Consider the following 16281-nt stretch of genomic DNA (forward strand, 5'->3'; position numbering starts at 1 on the left):
TTGATGGACATTTCTCCCATATAGAACACTTCAATTCAATCTCCACAAAAGGTAATTCTACCATCACTGCTGCATTTTCAGGAACAACTTTGAGTTCAAACCAGTCATTCTGAGCTGTGGTAACTTGAACAGTCTGTCCATGAGGTCTATCTGTAACAGTTAATATGTGTCCAGTTGTCCTTCCAGACTTCCAGAAATTGGTGCTGAACCTAATTGGCCATTATCAGGTTGCAATTCCAGTGCTGCCGTACTAACATCTCCAGAGTTAACCACACTCCTTTTTCTCTGCTGATCCATGTGTTGGCATACAATCCTGCCATCCCCTAGCATTACCATGTAGGATACTGATCCTGTATGATAGCTGGCGTCCAGTTGGGATGAGGGTCAAAGTTTTTAGTATCAACAGCTTTGCCAGCAGTCAAACTTCAGTCTTTAGCATGTTTATCATGCTGCTTTTGCTTCCGCTGGTTTTGGTGTATTTTCCCGTTAAGTATGAATGCACAAGGTCTAACCTTGACCTTAGTTTCCTTCCCTTCTGCTGGGGATAGGCCTGTGGTGTTATCCGACAATTAAACAGGTAACAAGACATTTTTATATCTTTAGTACCTCCAGGTATTCTTTTAATACCCTCTTTAAATGACTGAATTGATGAATTACCATCCATCATCCATCTGATGATAGATGGTAAGATGCCGATGTAGCATGTTGCTATTTAGTTTAATAAATTTTAGGAATTCCATGCTGGTAAAAGAACTTCCATTATCTGATATAAGCATTTCAGGTAACCCATGGTTACTAAAACTGGTCCTTGATTTTTCTCTGGTTGGTTTGCTAATGGATGTGTTCATGGGATAGATGACTACCCATTTGGCATTTGCATCCACTGGTACTAAAAACATTTTCCCCAGGAATGGTCCAGCATAATCACTATGTGCTCTCCTCCAAGGCTTCTCTGGCCACTCCCAAGGATGGAGTGGAGCCACAGTAGGAGCTTTGTGACTCTCTTGACAGATAGAACAATATTGTACCTTATTCTAGGTATCAGCAGCCATCTTTGGCCACCACATGTAATTCCAGACTAACCCTTTCATGTTCATAGTATATCATTGTGTCTGATGGAGCTCATCCAGTATTACTTCACGTCCTTGCTTTGGAATGATGACTCATGTTCCCCATAATACACACCCATCTTGCACACCAAGTTCACTGTGTCCCTTGTAATAAGGTGTGACATCCTGATCAGCTTTGGTCTGGGGGGGCCACACACTTAGCATAAACTTTCTTCACCCCAAAGATAACAGCTAATCCTTCTCGATCTAGTATGTTCAGCAGACAGCAGTGTCCAGGACACAAATGCAATTGGTTTAGTTGGGATGATTTAGTTGGGGATTGGTCCTGCTTTGAGCAGGGGGTTGGACTAGATGACCTCCTGAGATCCCTTTCAACCCTGATATTCTATGATTCTATGATTTCTCTGACCCATCCTTCATCCACAAAGCTAAAACAGTGCTAGTTCCAAAAAGAGATGTTACAAGTCAAGATCGGTTCTTTCTTAGCTTGATCACAGACCAAGACTTCTGAGGACTGCAGCAAGAGTTTAGAAACCTGAAACATTTGTGCCTGAGCTGATTTCCAATACCATTTAACCCTCTTTTTGAGTAGCACATACAGAGGTATTGAAAGTGTTGATAATTTCAGCAAAAACTTACTGTAATAATTCAGCAAGCCTAAGTGAGTGCTCAGCTCTGAAATATTCCTGGGTGCAGGGCCATCCCGAATTGCTTTCTCTTTCTCTGTGGCTGTAGTCCCTGAGCTTTCACTTTATATCCCACTTCATGTGCCAGGAAGGAACATTTTTAGGCACAGACCTGCTTCTGTTAGCCTGTTTAGCACGTCTGCTAAATGTTGTAAATGTTCTGTGTTTGTGGTACCTGTGATTAGTATGCCACATGTGGAATCCCCTGAATTAATCCCTCCATGGAAAATAGCAGGGGCTGAGGACACAACAAAAGGTAACCGATTGTATTTAAACAGTCTTTTGTGAGTATTTACAGTGATGTGCTGCTTGGAATCTTCCTCCAGGATGATCTCTTGGTAGGTCTCGCTCATATCTAACTTTGTGAGCAATTGCTGGCCAGCTAAAATTGCAGACAGATCCTCGGTTTTTGGAACTGGGGACGGTTCTAATTGTGAGGTGAGGACATTGCTGCCCTGGAGCCTTCCATAGTAACTTCTGGGAAAAAATTGAGCCTATTACTTGTGAAAGGTGTTGGCTTGAAAGTCACAGCGTTGTTAGTAAGATCTGGGTGATAGCGCTATTTTGGTTAGGGGTGTAATATTTTACAGAAATGGTTATACCATTACAGCCTCTAGTGTGGGTGCAGTTACAGTGGTATAAAGGTGCCTTATAACCTGGATAGTTTATTCGCCATCCCCATATGGGAATAGCTATGGCAGCATAAAGCAGCTTTATATCAGTGTAACTGCATTCACACTAGGAAGTTCTACCAATTTAACTGTACCACAGTAGTTAGGATACTAGCTAGCAGTCTCCTGAAGTCCCCTAATTATACACTAGTAACCTGCTGAAGTTCTCTGTTTATGTCATGGGCAATGGTAGTGCAAGTTTCCCCACAATGACCTACCAATGAACATCAGCCAGATACGGGTGGGACCACTAGAGGGCACTACACTCTCCTTGCTCATTCAGTCTTTGAGTTCTTGGGTGAATTTGTCTACACGGGACGAATGACGATTGTGCTTTTTGTGCTGGGATGTCTGTCTGTGAGAAACTCAGCTGGCACCATTGACCAGTCATCAGATAGTTAAAGGCATTTCACCACTAATGTCTTGGGCAGGATTCGACATGGTGACCTACAGGTAAAAGGTTGTGGACTCACCCATTCTAGCACCCTTATGCAAAATGTGTCTTTACAGGAGTGCCAAAGCACTTTTTCTCCTTTTTTTTCTTATAAGACTAACGAGTAATTTAGCAATTGCCTGCTTTTTTTAATGTTAAACTTTTCTTTCTATATTGTAACAAACAACAACATAGACTCTAGGACAAATATAGAACAAGCATGGGCAAAGTAAATAATAGTACCAGTGTAATACAAGGGGAGTAGTATGTATATGTGGCTATATGGAGGGAAGGATAGTCTTGGGGTCAAAGCACAAGATTTATGAGTCAAGATATCAGAGTTATATTTTATCTACTCTCTGTTAGAGACTCTTGTGTGACTATGGGCAAGTCTAACAACCTCAAGTTCCTCATTCATAAAACAGCTACTTCAGAGGGACATTGCAAAGCTTGATCCACAAATGTTTGTGAAGTACTGTGAGGCCCTTGGAGGGAAGCTTTTACAGAAGGGTAAACTACTGCAAAAGAGAGACACTAGATTTTGTGCATTTTAACGTGTGGAAAATTAGCCTAAGACATAGTACAACTATCACGAAAAGGAAAGATTCTAGTTCTGTAGAACCTTTATTTCAGTCTCATAACTGTTTTCCTGTGAAACAGTTGACATGATACTTGCTGGTAGTTTTGTTCCCTTGTTTCCCTGAAGTTGACTTGAAATCCCTGGAAGCAATTTACAAGCTACTCTTATTCCATGCCAAAAGGAGAGGAGAATGGAAAAAGTTTGCTTGTTGCTGTGTGGTAAGAGTAAAAACAACACATTGGATCCAGTCCTACTCAGGCTGAAGACGAGAGGTTTTCTGTGGTGTTGAGTGAGTGAAGGATCTGGCCCATTGTTTGTATGCAAGTTGTTCTTTACCACTCATAGAAAAGGAGAAATCTGGATGCTAATGCCATTTGCAGGTTGCTGTGTTTGAGTTGCCATGTCTGTCTGTTACACATCTTATTTCTATTAATGGGAAACATTAGTAAAGCAAATCATTCCATCCCCCCCGCCCTCCCAAAAGAGTGAAGAGTTCTCACTTGACACACTGGGTTAGTCCAGGACATCCTGTCCTTCAATATACAATGAAGTCCCACACATCTGAATTTCTTCCATTATCTCCCAGTCCAAGCCATTCATTTTAAAATCATATATACAGTAGTTCCAAAAGAAAAGCATTCAAGAATCTGAGATCAATAGAGGTTTGTGTCTATAAAAATCTCCCCTCTTCACTGAATTACACAGAGCATTGGGAGCCAGGCTGTATTTATTCCAACACCATTGTGGATTTTTCAAATCATGGTCTCCCTTTGTGATATACTCGGGGAAGCCCATTAGCATCTCACTCAGGGTGGAATGTTGCAAAGGGTACCGATGTTGCTAGGTCTCAGAAGAGGAGGGTGGAGAGAGGTGTGTGTCCTTGCCCAGATCGTACGTCTCTCACAGACCTGTTCTTAAGTCGACATGGTGATCAATAAAAAGCATCACGGGTTGATCTGTTTGGCTTCCTGCGTAGGCTGTCTCATTCGATAAAGATCAGTTCTTCCCATCCCTTAGCTATGCTTTCTTGATGCTGAGCTGCTTTTTGTGGTTTTGGGGTTTTTTTAGGTTTGCTCCTATTTACTTGTGCAGGATGAGGACGTGGCAATCGTCTTTGTCCAGAAGCCAAAGACGAAAGAAAAGGAAAGGGTAATTAATATGCTCCCCTTTACTAGGATTTACCAAAAGAGAGACTAACTCCTGAGAATCCAAGCGATCGCTTCCAGCCACGTGCTCTAAAGGAAGTCTCTGTGATATGTCACGCTGGTGAAACGGTAGCTGCCAGCCACACTAAGCCATGCGGCGGTTCCTTCAAATCGTGTAAGTGAAGCAGCACGGAGCTCTGTGACTGGTTGGGTGTGAAGCCTCCAAAGACAGCAAGGTGCTGGCGGACGTGGTATTAGCCGTTGGGTAGGTGGCAGCCGAGTTAGCGCTGAAGCAGTGCCCCAGCACGGTGGAGGGGATGATGTCTTGGACGAGACGTAAAACCAGAGTCCCAGCTGCTTGGTGTAGCACTACTTTGGCTTTGTACTAGACTTTGTACTAGACTTGCCCGCCGTTGTTGCATCTCCACTGGAAGTAGCAGCAATGGGAGAGCTGGTGTAGACAAGGTGTCAGCAGCTGTTGGCATTTTTTAGGAGTTGGCCCACACCGGCACTCTCGTAAATGGTCCAACATTGCCAATACCTGTGTCCCCCTCTACACTGAAGTCCCTCTTAAAGACCCACATCTACCATGCTGCCAACAGTGACTCTCAATTGATCTGTATGTAAGCGGCCCATTGTTGTTCCCCTTCCCAGACTCTGTCACTAGGCTGTGAGCTCCTGGGGGTAGGAATTGTCCTGAAGTGTTTGGAAAGTACCTATCATACAGTAGTAATGGTGGAAACTTTTAAGGAAGATAGTCCACTGGGAGTGCAGAAGCAGAGGTATTGTACAAAGGTCCCATTTTAACAGAGGCTGTATTCTCATTCTTCAATTCCATCACGGGGTAACAGGAGTCGTGACACCCATTAGTTAACTTAGAGCCAAATTCTGCCTTTTCTCCCTTTGACTTGAAGGCTGTGGGGTGAGCGGAATTTGGAGTCCCACTGAATCCCTTACAGAGGCAGTTGCCAGGAACCATGGAGAGGGGCAGCCCTGTCCTACAATGACAGCAGCCTGGTCTAGTGCCCTGCTGCTGTCGGGAAGCTGCTTGAGGGAACACCATCTCACCCAGCATAGGGGACTCCCACGAGCGCTGCTCTGAAACAGGACTAAGCCCTAACATACCCAGGTGTCTGTCTGTAGCTATAGGCCCATATTTGGCAGTTACTGGCTTGGTCTCTGTTTAGCAAGGCAGAACACAGGCCATAGTGTCTGAATTGTGTATTCTGCAGTAGGGGCTAATTTTGGACCAGGCATTTATGATTCTATGATCTGAAATATCCATTGTCACAGGTCCTGATGAAGTCCTTCCAGCTGTGCCTGCCTGTCCCAGGCAAGACGACTAGACTCACTGTTTACCGCAGTGCTTCCTGGAGAGAGAGACTGTTGTGTGCCCAGCACAAAGAGGCTAGACCAGTGGTTCTCAAACTAGGGCCGCCACTTGTGCAGGGAAAGCCTGCCCTTCCTGCAGCCCCCATTGGCCTGGAGCGGCGAAGTGCGGCCAGTGGGAGCCGCGATCGGCCGAACCTGCGGATGCGGCAGGTAAACAAACCGGCCCGGCCCGCCAGCGGCTTTCCCTGAACAAGCGGCGGCCCTAGTTTGAGAACCTTTGGGCTAGACTCCTCTCACCTAAAATGGGGCAGAAGGCAACAGCTGGGACAGTGGCGGAGCACAATACCTCGGGAGTGAGGTAAGGGGCACTCACTGGGTCTAGCCTGAATAGAATCTGGTTTTATAATGCAGCTTTGCCAACGTCCACCCGCAGTTTGAGTTGCGTGTTTCCTAGGTGTATGTAAGGGAGCTGGAACGCTGGGCTTCTTTGGACCTAGTTACTTTGCAAGGTTCAAAAACCCCAAAGAGTACATCACGCCATTTCAGACCAGGTCTGGATATCCAGACTCCTGCTGGGTAGCACCTTATTCCAGGCCAGGTTGTGACTGTGTAGCTGGGCAATGGCCCTTTACTCTCTTGCATCCACTACCTGGATTCAAGAGGAAGGAGGGAAAGTGTCCTCTGTGGAGGTGGGATGGGAAGGGATGAGGAATGGGTGGAACCTTGGCTGGTCAATGAACTGGTTGGTGTAACTACTGGCATGCTGGGGATATACACAGCTCGAAGTAAAGGACTAGGAGAGGGAACTTCCCCACTGCCTCCCTCCAAAGCAGGGGAAAATGGGGAATCACAAACAAACAAACTGTTTGTTCCAGGGCCAGCACAACACTGCTCTGCCGTTTGCTTGGAGCTTGTTACAAAGCCACCACAGAGCCCTCCACAAGCAGACAGTGAGGTCAGTGGGGCTACTCCTCAAGCAAGGTGTCGGCTAACATGAGTAAAGGTATCAAAATTAATCCTATAATAAGTAGCGACTCTGGTGTTCAACACATGAAACATTATTTGCTCTGTTTTAAAAGGGAAATACTGTCAAATCACTCCTTTAAAAATCTAGAGCCACCCACCCTTGGTCCTGTTAGGTTTCGCTGATTGAGTCTATTTAACATCACTATCCCTTGCAAAATATGACATTTTGAATCCCGTATTAATTGTGTGTTTAAGGAATGAAAAGCTTCTCAGTGTGTTAAAGGCTTTTTTTTGAAGGTAGAGCACAAATATAGGAAAAATGTATCACTCCCTGAACTGATAGAAAATTAGCAAGGTCATAAAATGCATGTGTGCCTTTACCAGTGTGGCTACAGGGAAAACGAATAAACCGGCTACTCAGGATGTTGATGTTTTTAGCATTAGTCAAGGCATGGCTGCTGCTGGCTCGACTTACCACATCTCCTCGCAGAGAGCTAAGACGGCCTGCTTGTCCAACCTGGGGCTAAACGTCATCCCTCCCTGCCGTCCAATAAGGAACTGCTGTTCTGTAGCTTTGCTTCTGTGGATGCTGCATCCTGCAAACCATTGTCATATCTGAGACTGATCTAAAATAACGACTAGAGGGTTTCCTGCCTTTATTTACAAACACAACATAAATACCAATATAAATATAGACACATATCTATGAAACCAGTAATTACTTAGTCAAACCCTTAATTTGTCTGAAACAGTGCAGGCATAATGGAAGCTGCCCACACACTTTTCTATTGGAAATTGCAAATGGATGAAAAAATTGGAAAAAAAAAGAAAACCACATGCTCCATCAGCTTTCACACAAATGTCATTAAGCCAGGCACCAGTGTATGCGCTTACTGGAAATGGCTTTCTCCCCATCCCAACACAAACTGCTCCGCTTTCTCTTCCTCTTGCCCTTCCCTCCTTTCTTATTTTTATGGGTTCTAAAGGCTTGTCTACACTATTGGCTGGATCGATGGGCAGCGATCGATCCAGCGGGGGTCGATTTATTGTGTCTAGTATAAACACGGTAAATCGACCGCTGATCGCTCTAGAGTTGAATCCGGTACTCCACCTCAACGAGAAGCACAAGGGGAATCGACAGGAGAGCATCTCCTGTTGACACACCGCAGTAATTAGATCTAAGTACGTCGACTTCAGCTACCTTATTCACATAGCTGAAGTTGTGTAACTTAGATTCCCTTCCTCCTCCCCCCCCCCCCGGTAGTGTAAACACACACAAGAGAGATGGAGCCATTCGATTATGTTAAATAACACCCCGCACAATGACTTTCCAACTGACTTTAAAAGGATTGTCTAAAGGTGCCATACGCTTGCTGTTGAATGTTCCTGGGGTAATTGTACTGACCAAAGATAGACTCTTGCTGTGTACCTACAGATCACAAAACTAGGGCCCCAGTACTACTTGTAGGAGTGGGGTCTTATAAGTGTTCTAGCCAGCCTAAATGACTCCTTTCTGAGGAATGTCCTTGCTGCAGGGAAGCCCCTGCCAGCAGGTGGACTCGCAAGAACTATCTCAGCCCTAGTGCAGTTGAGCAATGGCATTGGGTGGCGGGTTGCTGATTTCAGGCAGGCAGACAGGCAAGAAATTTTAAAGGGCTATGGAGCTGAAGGTGCCTCCCCCTGGCAGCTAGCTCTGCATTGGTGCTTGGCAAGAGACAACAGGGCCTTTTGACTAGATTTGTTCTCCTCACAGCTCTGTGAAGGGGGAGGAGCCTATGTCAGCTATGCAGGGGGATTAGAGAGAGAGGCCAACCATATCTGGTGAGTTGGATCAGGAACCTCCTCACGGACTTTCCAGTATAATCTGAGGACCCCCAAACAATTCGTATCATTTAAAAACAAGGTAAAAGCGAAATTAGACTGTGGCCCAGTGACCTTCCCCTCACCGCTGCTCGCACTGCAGAAGGGTTTACTTTCAGTCCTAGGGCTGTTGTAACCTCTACACAGTCCCACTATGGGGACAGCCAAAGGTAGGGGCTTGTGGCATGTGGGCGGAAGTGAGCTCATTAACACAAGCATCTCCCCAGAGCAGGTCTGTAATTCCTGAGGTTGGAGCTGTCTTCTTGGACTTACGCACCAGGCCAACACGTCGGCTAGGCTGATGTATAGCCAGCACGTGTGGCCTTCTGGGATTTGAAGGCTGCGTAAATACTCAACTAGACAGGACTTGCAGGGGATATTAACTGTTTTCAGGGGGGCTAATAACTAGCTAGTTTGTTTGTAACTTTTCATTAATCAAAATGTTCTGGGTGGAAGTTAATTTCCTTTGCTCAGTTATTACTGTATATCCTCTCTCTCTCTCGGGCTACAGTTGCTGAGAGAAATGAACTGAAAGTTTTTCTGGAATCAGATAACAGCTTATCAAGGGTTGTAGCGGATTCTCCATCACTGGAAATTTGAAAATCAAGATTGGATGTTTTTTCTTAAAGATGTGCTTTAGTTCAAACAGGAATTAATTCAGGGAAATCCTATAGCCTGTTTATACAGGAGGTCAGACTAAATGATCACAGTGGTCCCTTCTGGCTATATAATCTATGAATTGCTCCACGCAGGGTCTCTAGTATCTTGGTATACTGTGCTGAAATGATCTTGGGTAAACCTTTCAAAAGTGCCAGAATTCCATTTTTAAAAGTGATTTAGTAGACTAGTAATTAACTCCCACTAATCTTATTGGAAATGGTACCATGAAAACCAGTTTCTCTGAGCTAAATAGCCTTTAATAATAAATTAATAAGGCTATCAAACTATTAAAAAAATTAATCACGATTAATTGCACTGTTAAACAATAGAATACCACTTATTTAAATATTTTTGGATGCTTTCTAAATTTTCAAATATATTGATTTTAATTACAACACAGAATACAAAGTGTACAGTGCTCACTTTCTATTTATTTTTAATACAAATATTTGCACTGTAAGAAAGAAAAGAAATAGTATATTTCAATTCACCTACTACAAGTACTGTAGTGCAATCTCTTTATTATGGAAGTTGAACTTACAAATGTCGAATTATGTACAAAAAATAACTGCACTCAAAAATAAAACAATGTAAAACTTTATAGACACTACAAGTTCACTCAGTCCTCCTTCAGCCAATCGCTCAAACAAGTTTGGTTACATTTGCAGGTGATAATGGTGCCCGCTTGTTTACTATGTCACTTGAAAGTGAGAACAGGCATTCGCATGGCACTGTCATAACCGGCATCGCAAGATATTTATGTGCCAGAAGTGCTAAAGATTCATATGTCCCTTCATGCTTCAACCACCATTCCAGAGGACATGCATCCATGCTGATGACAGGTTCTGCTCGATAACAATCCAAAGCAGAGTGGACTGATGCATGTTCATTTTCGTTATCTGAGTCAGATGCCACCAGCAGAAGGTTAATTTTTTTTTTGGGGGGTGGTGGTTTGGGTTCTGTAGTTTTCACATCGGAATGTTGCTCTTTTAAGACTTCTGAAAGCATGCTCCACACCTCATTCCTCTCAGATTTTGGACGGCAGTTCAGATTCTTAAACCTTGGGTCAAGTGCTGTAGCTATTTTTAGAACTATCACATTGGTACCTTCTTTGCGTTTTGTCAAATCTGCAGTAACACTGTTCGTAAATCAAACAACATGTGCTGGGACATCATCCGAGACTTCTATAACATGAGGGCAGAATGAGGGTAAAACAGAGCAGGGGACGTACAATTCTCCCCCAAGAAGTTCAGTCACAAATTTAATTAACGCACTATTTTTTTAAGGAACATCATCATCATGGAAGCATGTCCACGGCAATGGTGGCTGAAGCATGAAGGGGCATATGAATATTTAGCATATCTGGCACGTAAATACCTTGCAACACCAGCTACAAAAATGCCATGCGAACGTCTGTTCTAATTTTCAGGTGACATTGTAAGTAAGAAGCAGGCAGCATTATCTCCCAAAAATGTAAACAAACTTTTTTGTCTTAGCAATTGGCTGAACAAGAAATAGGACTGAGTGGACTTGTAGGCTCTAAATATTTAATAAATTTCAACTGGTATTCTATTGTTCAACCTTGTGATTAATATTTTTAATCGCAGTTAATTTTTTTGAGGTAATCGCATGAGTTAACGGCGATTAAGCGACAGCCCTAATTTATAATGATGCCTGGGGCTCTTGTGCAGTGCTTTTCATCAGTAGATCTCAAAGCACTTTACAAGGGAGGTCTGGATCAAGGGCTGCATTCCACTGACAATGCAAATCACGGCGGGGGGTGGGGAGAGGGAATAAACAGCTAATAAAAACTGTGATGCATGGGTCTAATTACATTGCCTGGAGCCTGAATGTATGACAAGGCCTACAGGTTTTGTTAACATAATCTCACCACTTAAAACAGCAACATAGAGCCAGGTCCATTCAAAGAAAAGACAAAATTAAGGGTCATTTATTTAGCTGCGTGGAGAAAGCCTAATGGAAAGTAGAGTGGGCACAGGGGGTCTCACATAAACTTACTATTGCCCCAGTTTTAAAATTCCTTCTGGGGGGAGGAGGGGCATAATGGCTGTTGAGAACTCTTCAAAGAATCTCTTGGACAGTGTCAAAAATCTTTTCAAAACACTGGTTGACTAGGCAGTGTATGTGTGCGCGCGCGGTACTTAGGTATGCTTTAGTTCCCCCTACGCTTCCCTTTGTTTTATACGCTTGCTTTATTCTATTGTAAACTACATGGTAAGATTTGGTCATAACTGTTTATACTGCGTCTAGCAAGTTAGGGCCCGATCTCTCCATTTGTTTAATTAATGAGACTGAGTCAAATCCATGCCTGGCTGAATGCCAGCATGTTAGAGTTACACCAGGGAGACATTTGGACAATGATCTTTAACAGTTGTTGAATGCAAAGATACAAAACCAAATGGGTTGTAATTTCAGATACAATAGTGCTAATTTTGCTTTTACTTTTTTTTATTACAGTCTGCAGTGATTGAGAATTCTTTCCTCGTGATCTCTGCTCCAGGACCAGTGCTAGGAAAACGTATACTGATCCCGAAAACATTTGTAATGGGCTGCCAAAATGTTTCTCATTTTGGCGCATTGTAAGCAGTGGGCCTTGACAGCTTTTGTGTCACTTCGTTTATTAAAATAATTTACCTTCCCCACATACCATATTTGTTGTGTGGTTGAATGTTCACGGTGTATTATTAAAAACCTCTCCATAGTTCCACAAATCTTAAAATATATAATTAATTTGTGACTCCTATACACATCTCTCTCCCAGAGAAACCTGAGTTGCTGGTTTCATCCCATGCTGTTAGAAATTGCTGATTACATCACTTCCTCCATTTTCAAGTCAGCTAATTGGGCAAAACACTGGTCCATTTTTAAAGACTCCCTCCCTTTGTAATGGGTGATCCTTGAGATGCGTAAATGTTTAGCCCATCTGCTGTTAATTTCACTGGCTCGAGGCTCCTTACCATGACTGGACTTGCAAGGGTTTACAAAAACTGGTTTTTATAAAAATCAAGGGGACAGATCCTGAAATGAGGGACAGTCCTTTCGTTTAGGGACATATGATGACCTGCCCTGATCAACTGATTCTGATAAAACCAAGAAGCTGAGAGATCTGCATGTTTTCCTTTTGAAATCTGATTAATCTTCATACAATAAACTGAATTCCAGTGGGTAAGGTTTCATGTTTAGTACGTATGCATGACTGACTGACTGGGACTCAAGTGAGCTAAATGTCGCTAGCAGTGGAGTTCTCAACAAACTAATTTAAGTGTTTATTACTCCTTTTCACACACTGCAATTTTCTTTTTCTTTAATGAGAATGCAGGTACCAACTGTTTAATTGTGGTTTTATTGATAGATTCACTTTTCATGGAGATCTGCAAGTTAAACATTTGCCTAGAAATAGTCTCTTTCCTGGCCATCACATTCCAACTACAGAAGCCCTGCATGTTAAAAACGCCCATTGCATGAGTTATAGCAACATTTTAATAAATACTTTACAAAAATAATGCAAGTTTTTTAAATCACTGACAACTCCTTATTCCTTCCCCACAAAAAAACTCTTTAAAGAATAGCTTTTTCTGTATAATACTGTGCAGTCAGGACATGCTGGAAGGAAAAAGAATTAAGAAGGTGACTTGTACCCCAGTGAATATGTTCAAAAGTCCATATTCGTTTCTCCTTTTTAAAAAGTGCACTTATCTCTTTATAGCAGAACCCTTCTAATTACATGTAGGAATTAAGAAATCCCAGTTATCTCCTAGGTTTTTGTCAACATCCTTTTCCTTTTAACTGCACTCTTCAGCCTCAGCAAATTTTGGCCCTTTAGTCCTTGATCCTGCAAAGACTTACTTACACTGTTTCTTTCTTTGTACACACTGTGTGGCAGATTCTCTAGTGGTGTGAACTGTCATGACTACATTCCCTTCCATGGAGCTATGACCATTCATAGCAGCTGTAGATCTGCCCCTGTGCATAGTCCCATTGAAGTCACTGACTATGCACAGTGTGGGAAGTTAAGCACATTCATGTCTTTGCAGAATCTGAGGCCTTATTTTGGATTCTTCTGGTGTAGCCCAAAGGAACATGGCAGCTGCATCTCCTGGAAACCCTACCACATATATACAGCTAACACCTGAGTGACTGGAAGGGCAATGGAAGCTTCATCTGAGAATGATTAATGTTGGTTTATTGATCTTCAGCATTTCTACCTGTTTTCTCCTCCAATAATCAAGATCTTTCCCTCCCAACAATCCTTCCCCTCTTCTTAAAGATATGATTAAATACTTTCATTAATACAGCTCCAGTGAAAGTGTTATTTTTAACAGCTGTGTTTATATTAAATAAGTTACATATAAAAACTGTTTATGAGAGTTTAGGCTTTTTGGCCCTGATACAAAAAAAACCCCTGTCCATGTGGCAAAGCAGGTAAGTTTGTTCTTATCTCTAAGCACATGTTTAAGTCCCATTGACTATAATGGATTTAAGCATGTGCTTAAGTGCTTTGCTGACTCAGGGCCTTTGAGCCTGATTCGCATTTCACTTCCCCTAACTTTACCCTGCAATTAGGAACCGATCGTGCATGATTTAAAATCAATAGGCTTTAAAACTGACTTTAATGGGAGCAGGATCAGAGCTTTACTGATTTACACTGATGTAAAATCTGTATCAAGCCCTTTATTCAGCATGAATTTATTCACACTATTTTTCCCTGTGGGTTTTTCTTTCTTTTGAAATAAAATGCATTTTATTGCTATATAAGCTTCTATCATTAAAGGTTTTATGTATGTTTGTATGCAGAGAAGTGTGATTGTGTGTGAGATATATGCATATATAAATTACACACACACACAGAGAAAAATACACATGTATTATATACAAATATATACACTCATACTAAAGATACTGACCAACCCCATTTCAAATAGATTGTGCCATCTATGGGAATGATCCCCATTTTCCTGTCTGAGGAGGAAAATCCCTTCAGTATTCCCTTGCTTCCTGAAACTGCTTGTAATAGTCTTCATCCGAAGGGTTTTCTGTACATTTCTGACCATTGTTAGGGGGCCGTGCTTCATTGTATCGGCTCCAGTCTCCTTTGCATATAATCCAAGGCAAAATGTCTACTTTGTAATGGAGCTCGGCGGAGAATTCTACGCTGATCAGGTTTGGCGTGCCCGCCCCTTTGCCCCGAGTAATCAGCTGCATATTGTCATCATAGCAACAGTGCTGCGCTGCGAGCGTTGTGCTCTCCAAGGAAAGCATCGAGCGGATACAATATCGGGCTGTGGGCTTGTAGATCTCCAATTTTTCCTTTGGCCCACTGGCATCTTTCCAGCGAAAGTTTTTCCGCTTAATCCGATCATAGATCTCTGCAGTGCTGTAAGCGACTTCTGTGGGGTAGGTGCAAGGGCAGCTGGGTAGGTCATTAACCACTTTGTGCATGTATTTCTTCAAGAACTCACTTTTGCAGCTCATCCATCTTTCGCAACTATCAGTGTCTGTGTGAGGAGGAGAGATACATTACACGGCATGTAAATTAATGACATAGCTACCAAGATAACACAATGAAGATAACCAATGAGAGAAAAGTAACTGTCCTGCAGAAAGTTCTGTGTAACCAAGTAAGGGCTATAAAGCATGCCTGCTTGCAGTGTGGTGACTTATCTTGCTATTGGATAATCAAGAAAGCAAGTAAGTGAATGATATGACAGGAAAAGGCCATCCTACTGTGCATTACATTGCCATAGCTACGTGTATCCTTGGCACTTACTCAGCTTTCATCTTCTTAGGCTTTCAAAGTGCCTTACAAACTTTAATTAAACCTGGCAACAGCCCAGTGAAGTACAATAGACATCAGACCCCGGTTTTGCAAGTGAGTGAACTTGAAGCACAGAGGGGTTAAGTGACTTGCCCTAGGTTAAACAGTGACTCCGAATTGTGAATAGATACTGGCAGCCCTTGCTGTTGACCCTCAGCTCCAAAACCCAAAATCACACAGCCTTCCTGGAACACCACTTAGGGTTCTGAAATGGTACGTGAGGCTCAACTGGTTTATAATGACACTAAAGACTCCAAGATGATCAGCATAGCCTTGTATTTATGAAAAATACTTTGGTTAGGGCTTCATTTATTTTTCTCTTGCCACGTCCTCTGCCTCTCCCAAAAGGATCTTTCAAACAGCTGCAGTTCGAACATGGAGACTGGTCTACAGCACCCAGTAGCAGTTCCAGTTACATGATGTACCATCAGACAATTTCCATAAACTAGGATGGTCTAATGGCACTAAACCTATGAATTTTGGTGCAGGGTCGAGGGGTGGCCAGAGTAGAACATTTACAGCTGCTGTTAATGGATTATGTAGAAGGGGACTGGAGAGAATCAGTTAAGTTTCTCATATTGTTTTTTGGGGGTCCAAATCATCTCAAACTATGGGTCTGGTCCCACACATAGGGGCTTCATTCCACATTCACAGAATCGTACAATATCAGGGTTGGAAGGAATCTCAGAAGGTCATCTAGGCCAACCCCCCTGCTCAAAGCAGGACCAATCCCCAACTAAATCATCCCAGCCAGGGCTTTGTCAAGCCTGACCTTAAAGACCTCTAAGGAAGGAGATTCCACCGCCTCCCTAGGTAACCCATTCCAGTGCTTCACCATCCTCCTAGTGAAAAAGTTTTTTCCTAATATCCAACCTAAACCTCCCACACTGCAACTTGAGATCATTACTCCTTGTTCTGTCATCTGCTACCACCGAGAACAGTCTAGATCCATCCTCTTTGGAACTCCCTTTCAGGTAGTTAAAAGCAGCTATCAAATCCCCCCTCATTCTTCTCTTCTGCAGACTAAATAATCCCAGTCCCC

At 42.9% G+C, this 16281-nt stretch overlaps 2 protein-coding genes across 12 annotated transcripts in view; one reads left to right on the top strand and one right to left on the bottom strand.

Annotated features, from left to right (window-relative positions):
* The window catches only part of TASP1 (taspase 1), a 219704-nt gene extending 205546 nt beyond the window's left edge, over positions 1-14158 (top strand). For 9 of the 11 annotated variants that reach the window (XM_043544022.1, XM_043544023.1, XM_043544025.1 and 6 more), the window contains 3 exons: positions 4616-4760; positions 6793-6920; positions 11882-12014. In XM_043544022.1, the coding sequence (XP_043399957.1) occupies positions 4616-4760; positions 6793-6914 (267 nt within the window). In that variant the 3' untranslated portion in view covers positions 6915-6920; positions 11882-12014. Of the gene's footprint in view, positions 1-4615; positions 4761-5878; positions 6079-6792; positions 6921-11881 lie in introns of those variants that run through there. The other 2 variants (XM_037896117.2, XM_037896124.2) reach the window with 2 other exon arrangements.
* A 111-nt stretch (positions 14159-14269) lies between these two features.
* Positions 14270-16281, bottom strand: part of ISM1 (isthmin 1) — a 65362-nt gene continuing 63350 nt past the window's right edge. The window contains exon 6 of the mRNA XM_037896116.2: positions 14270-14919. Coding sequence (XP_037752044.1) covers positions 14402-14919 — 518 coding nt within the window. The 3' untranslated portion in view covers positions 14270-14401. The remainder of the gene's footprint in view (positions 14920-16281) is intronic.

This window comes from Chelonia mydas, chromosome 3 (genome assembly GCF_015237465.2).
Source record: "Chelonia mydas isolate rCheMyd1 chromosome 3, rCheMyd1.pri.v2, whole genome shotgun sequence".
Classification (NCBI taxonomy): Eukaryota; Metazoa; Chordata; order Testudines; family Cheloniidae; genus Chelonia; species Chelonia mydas.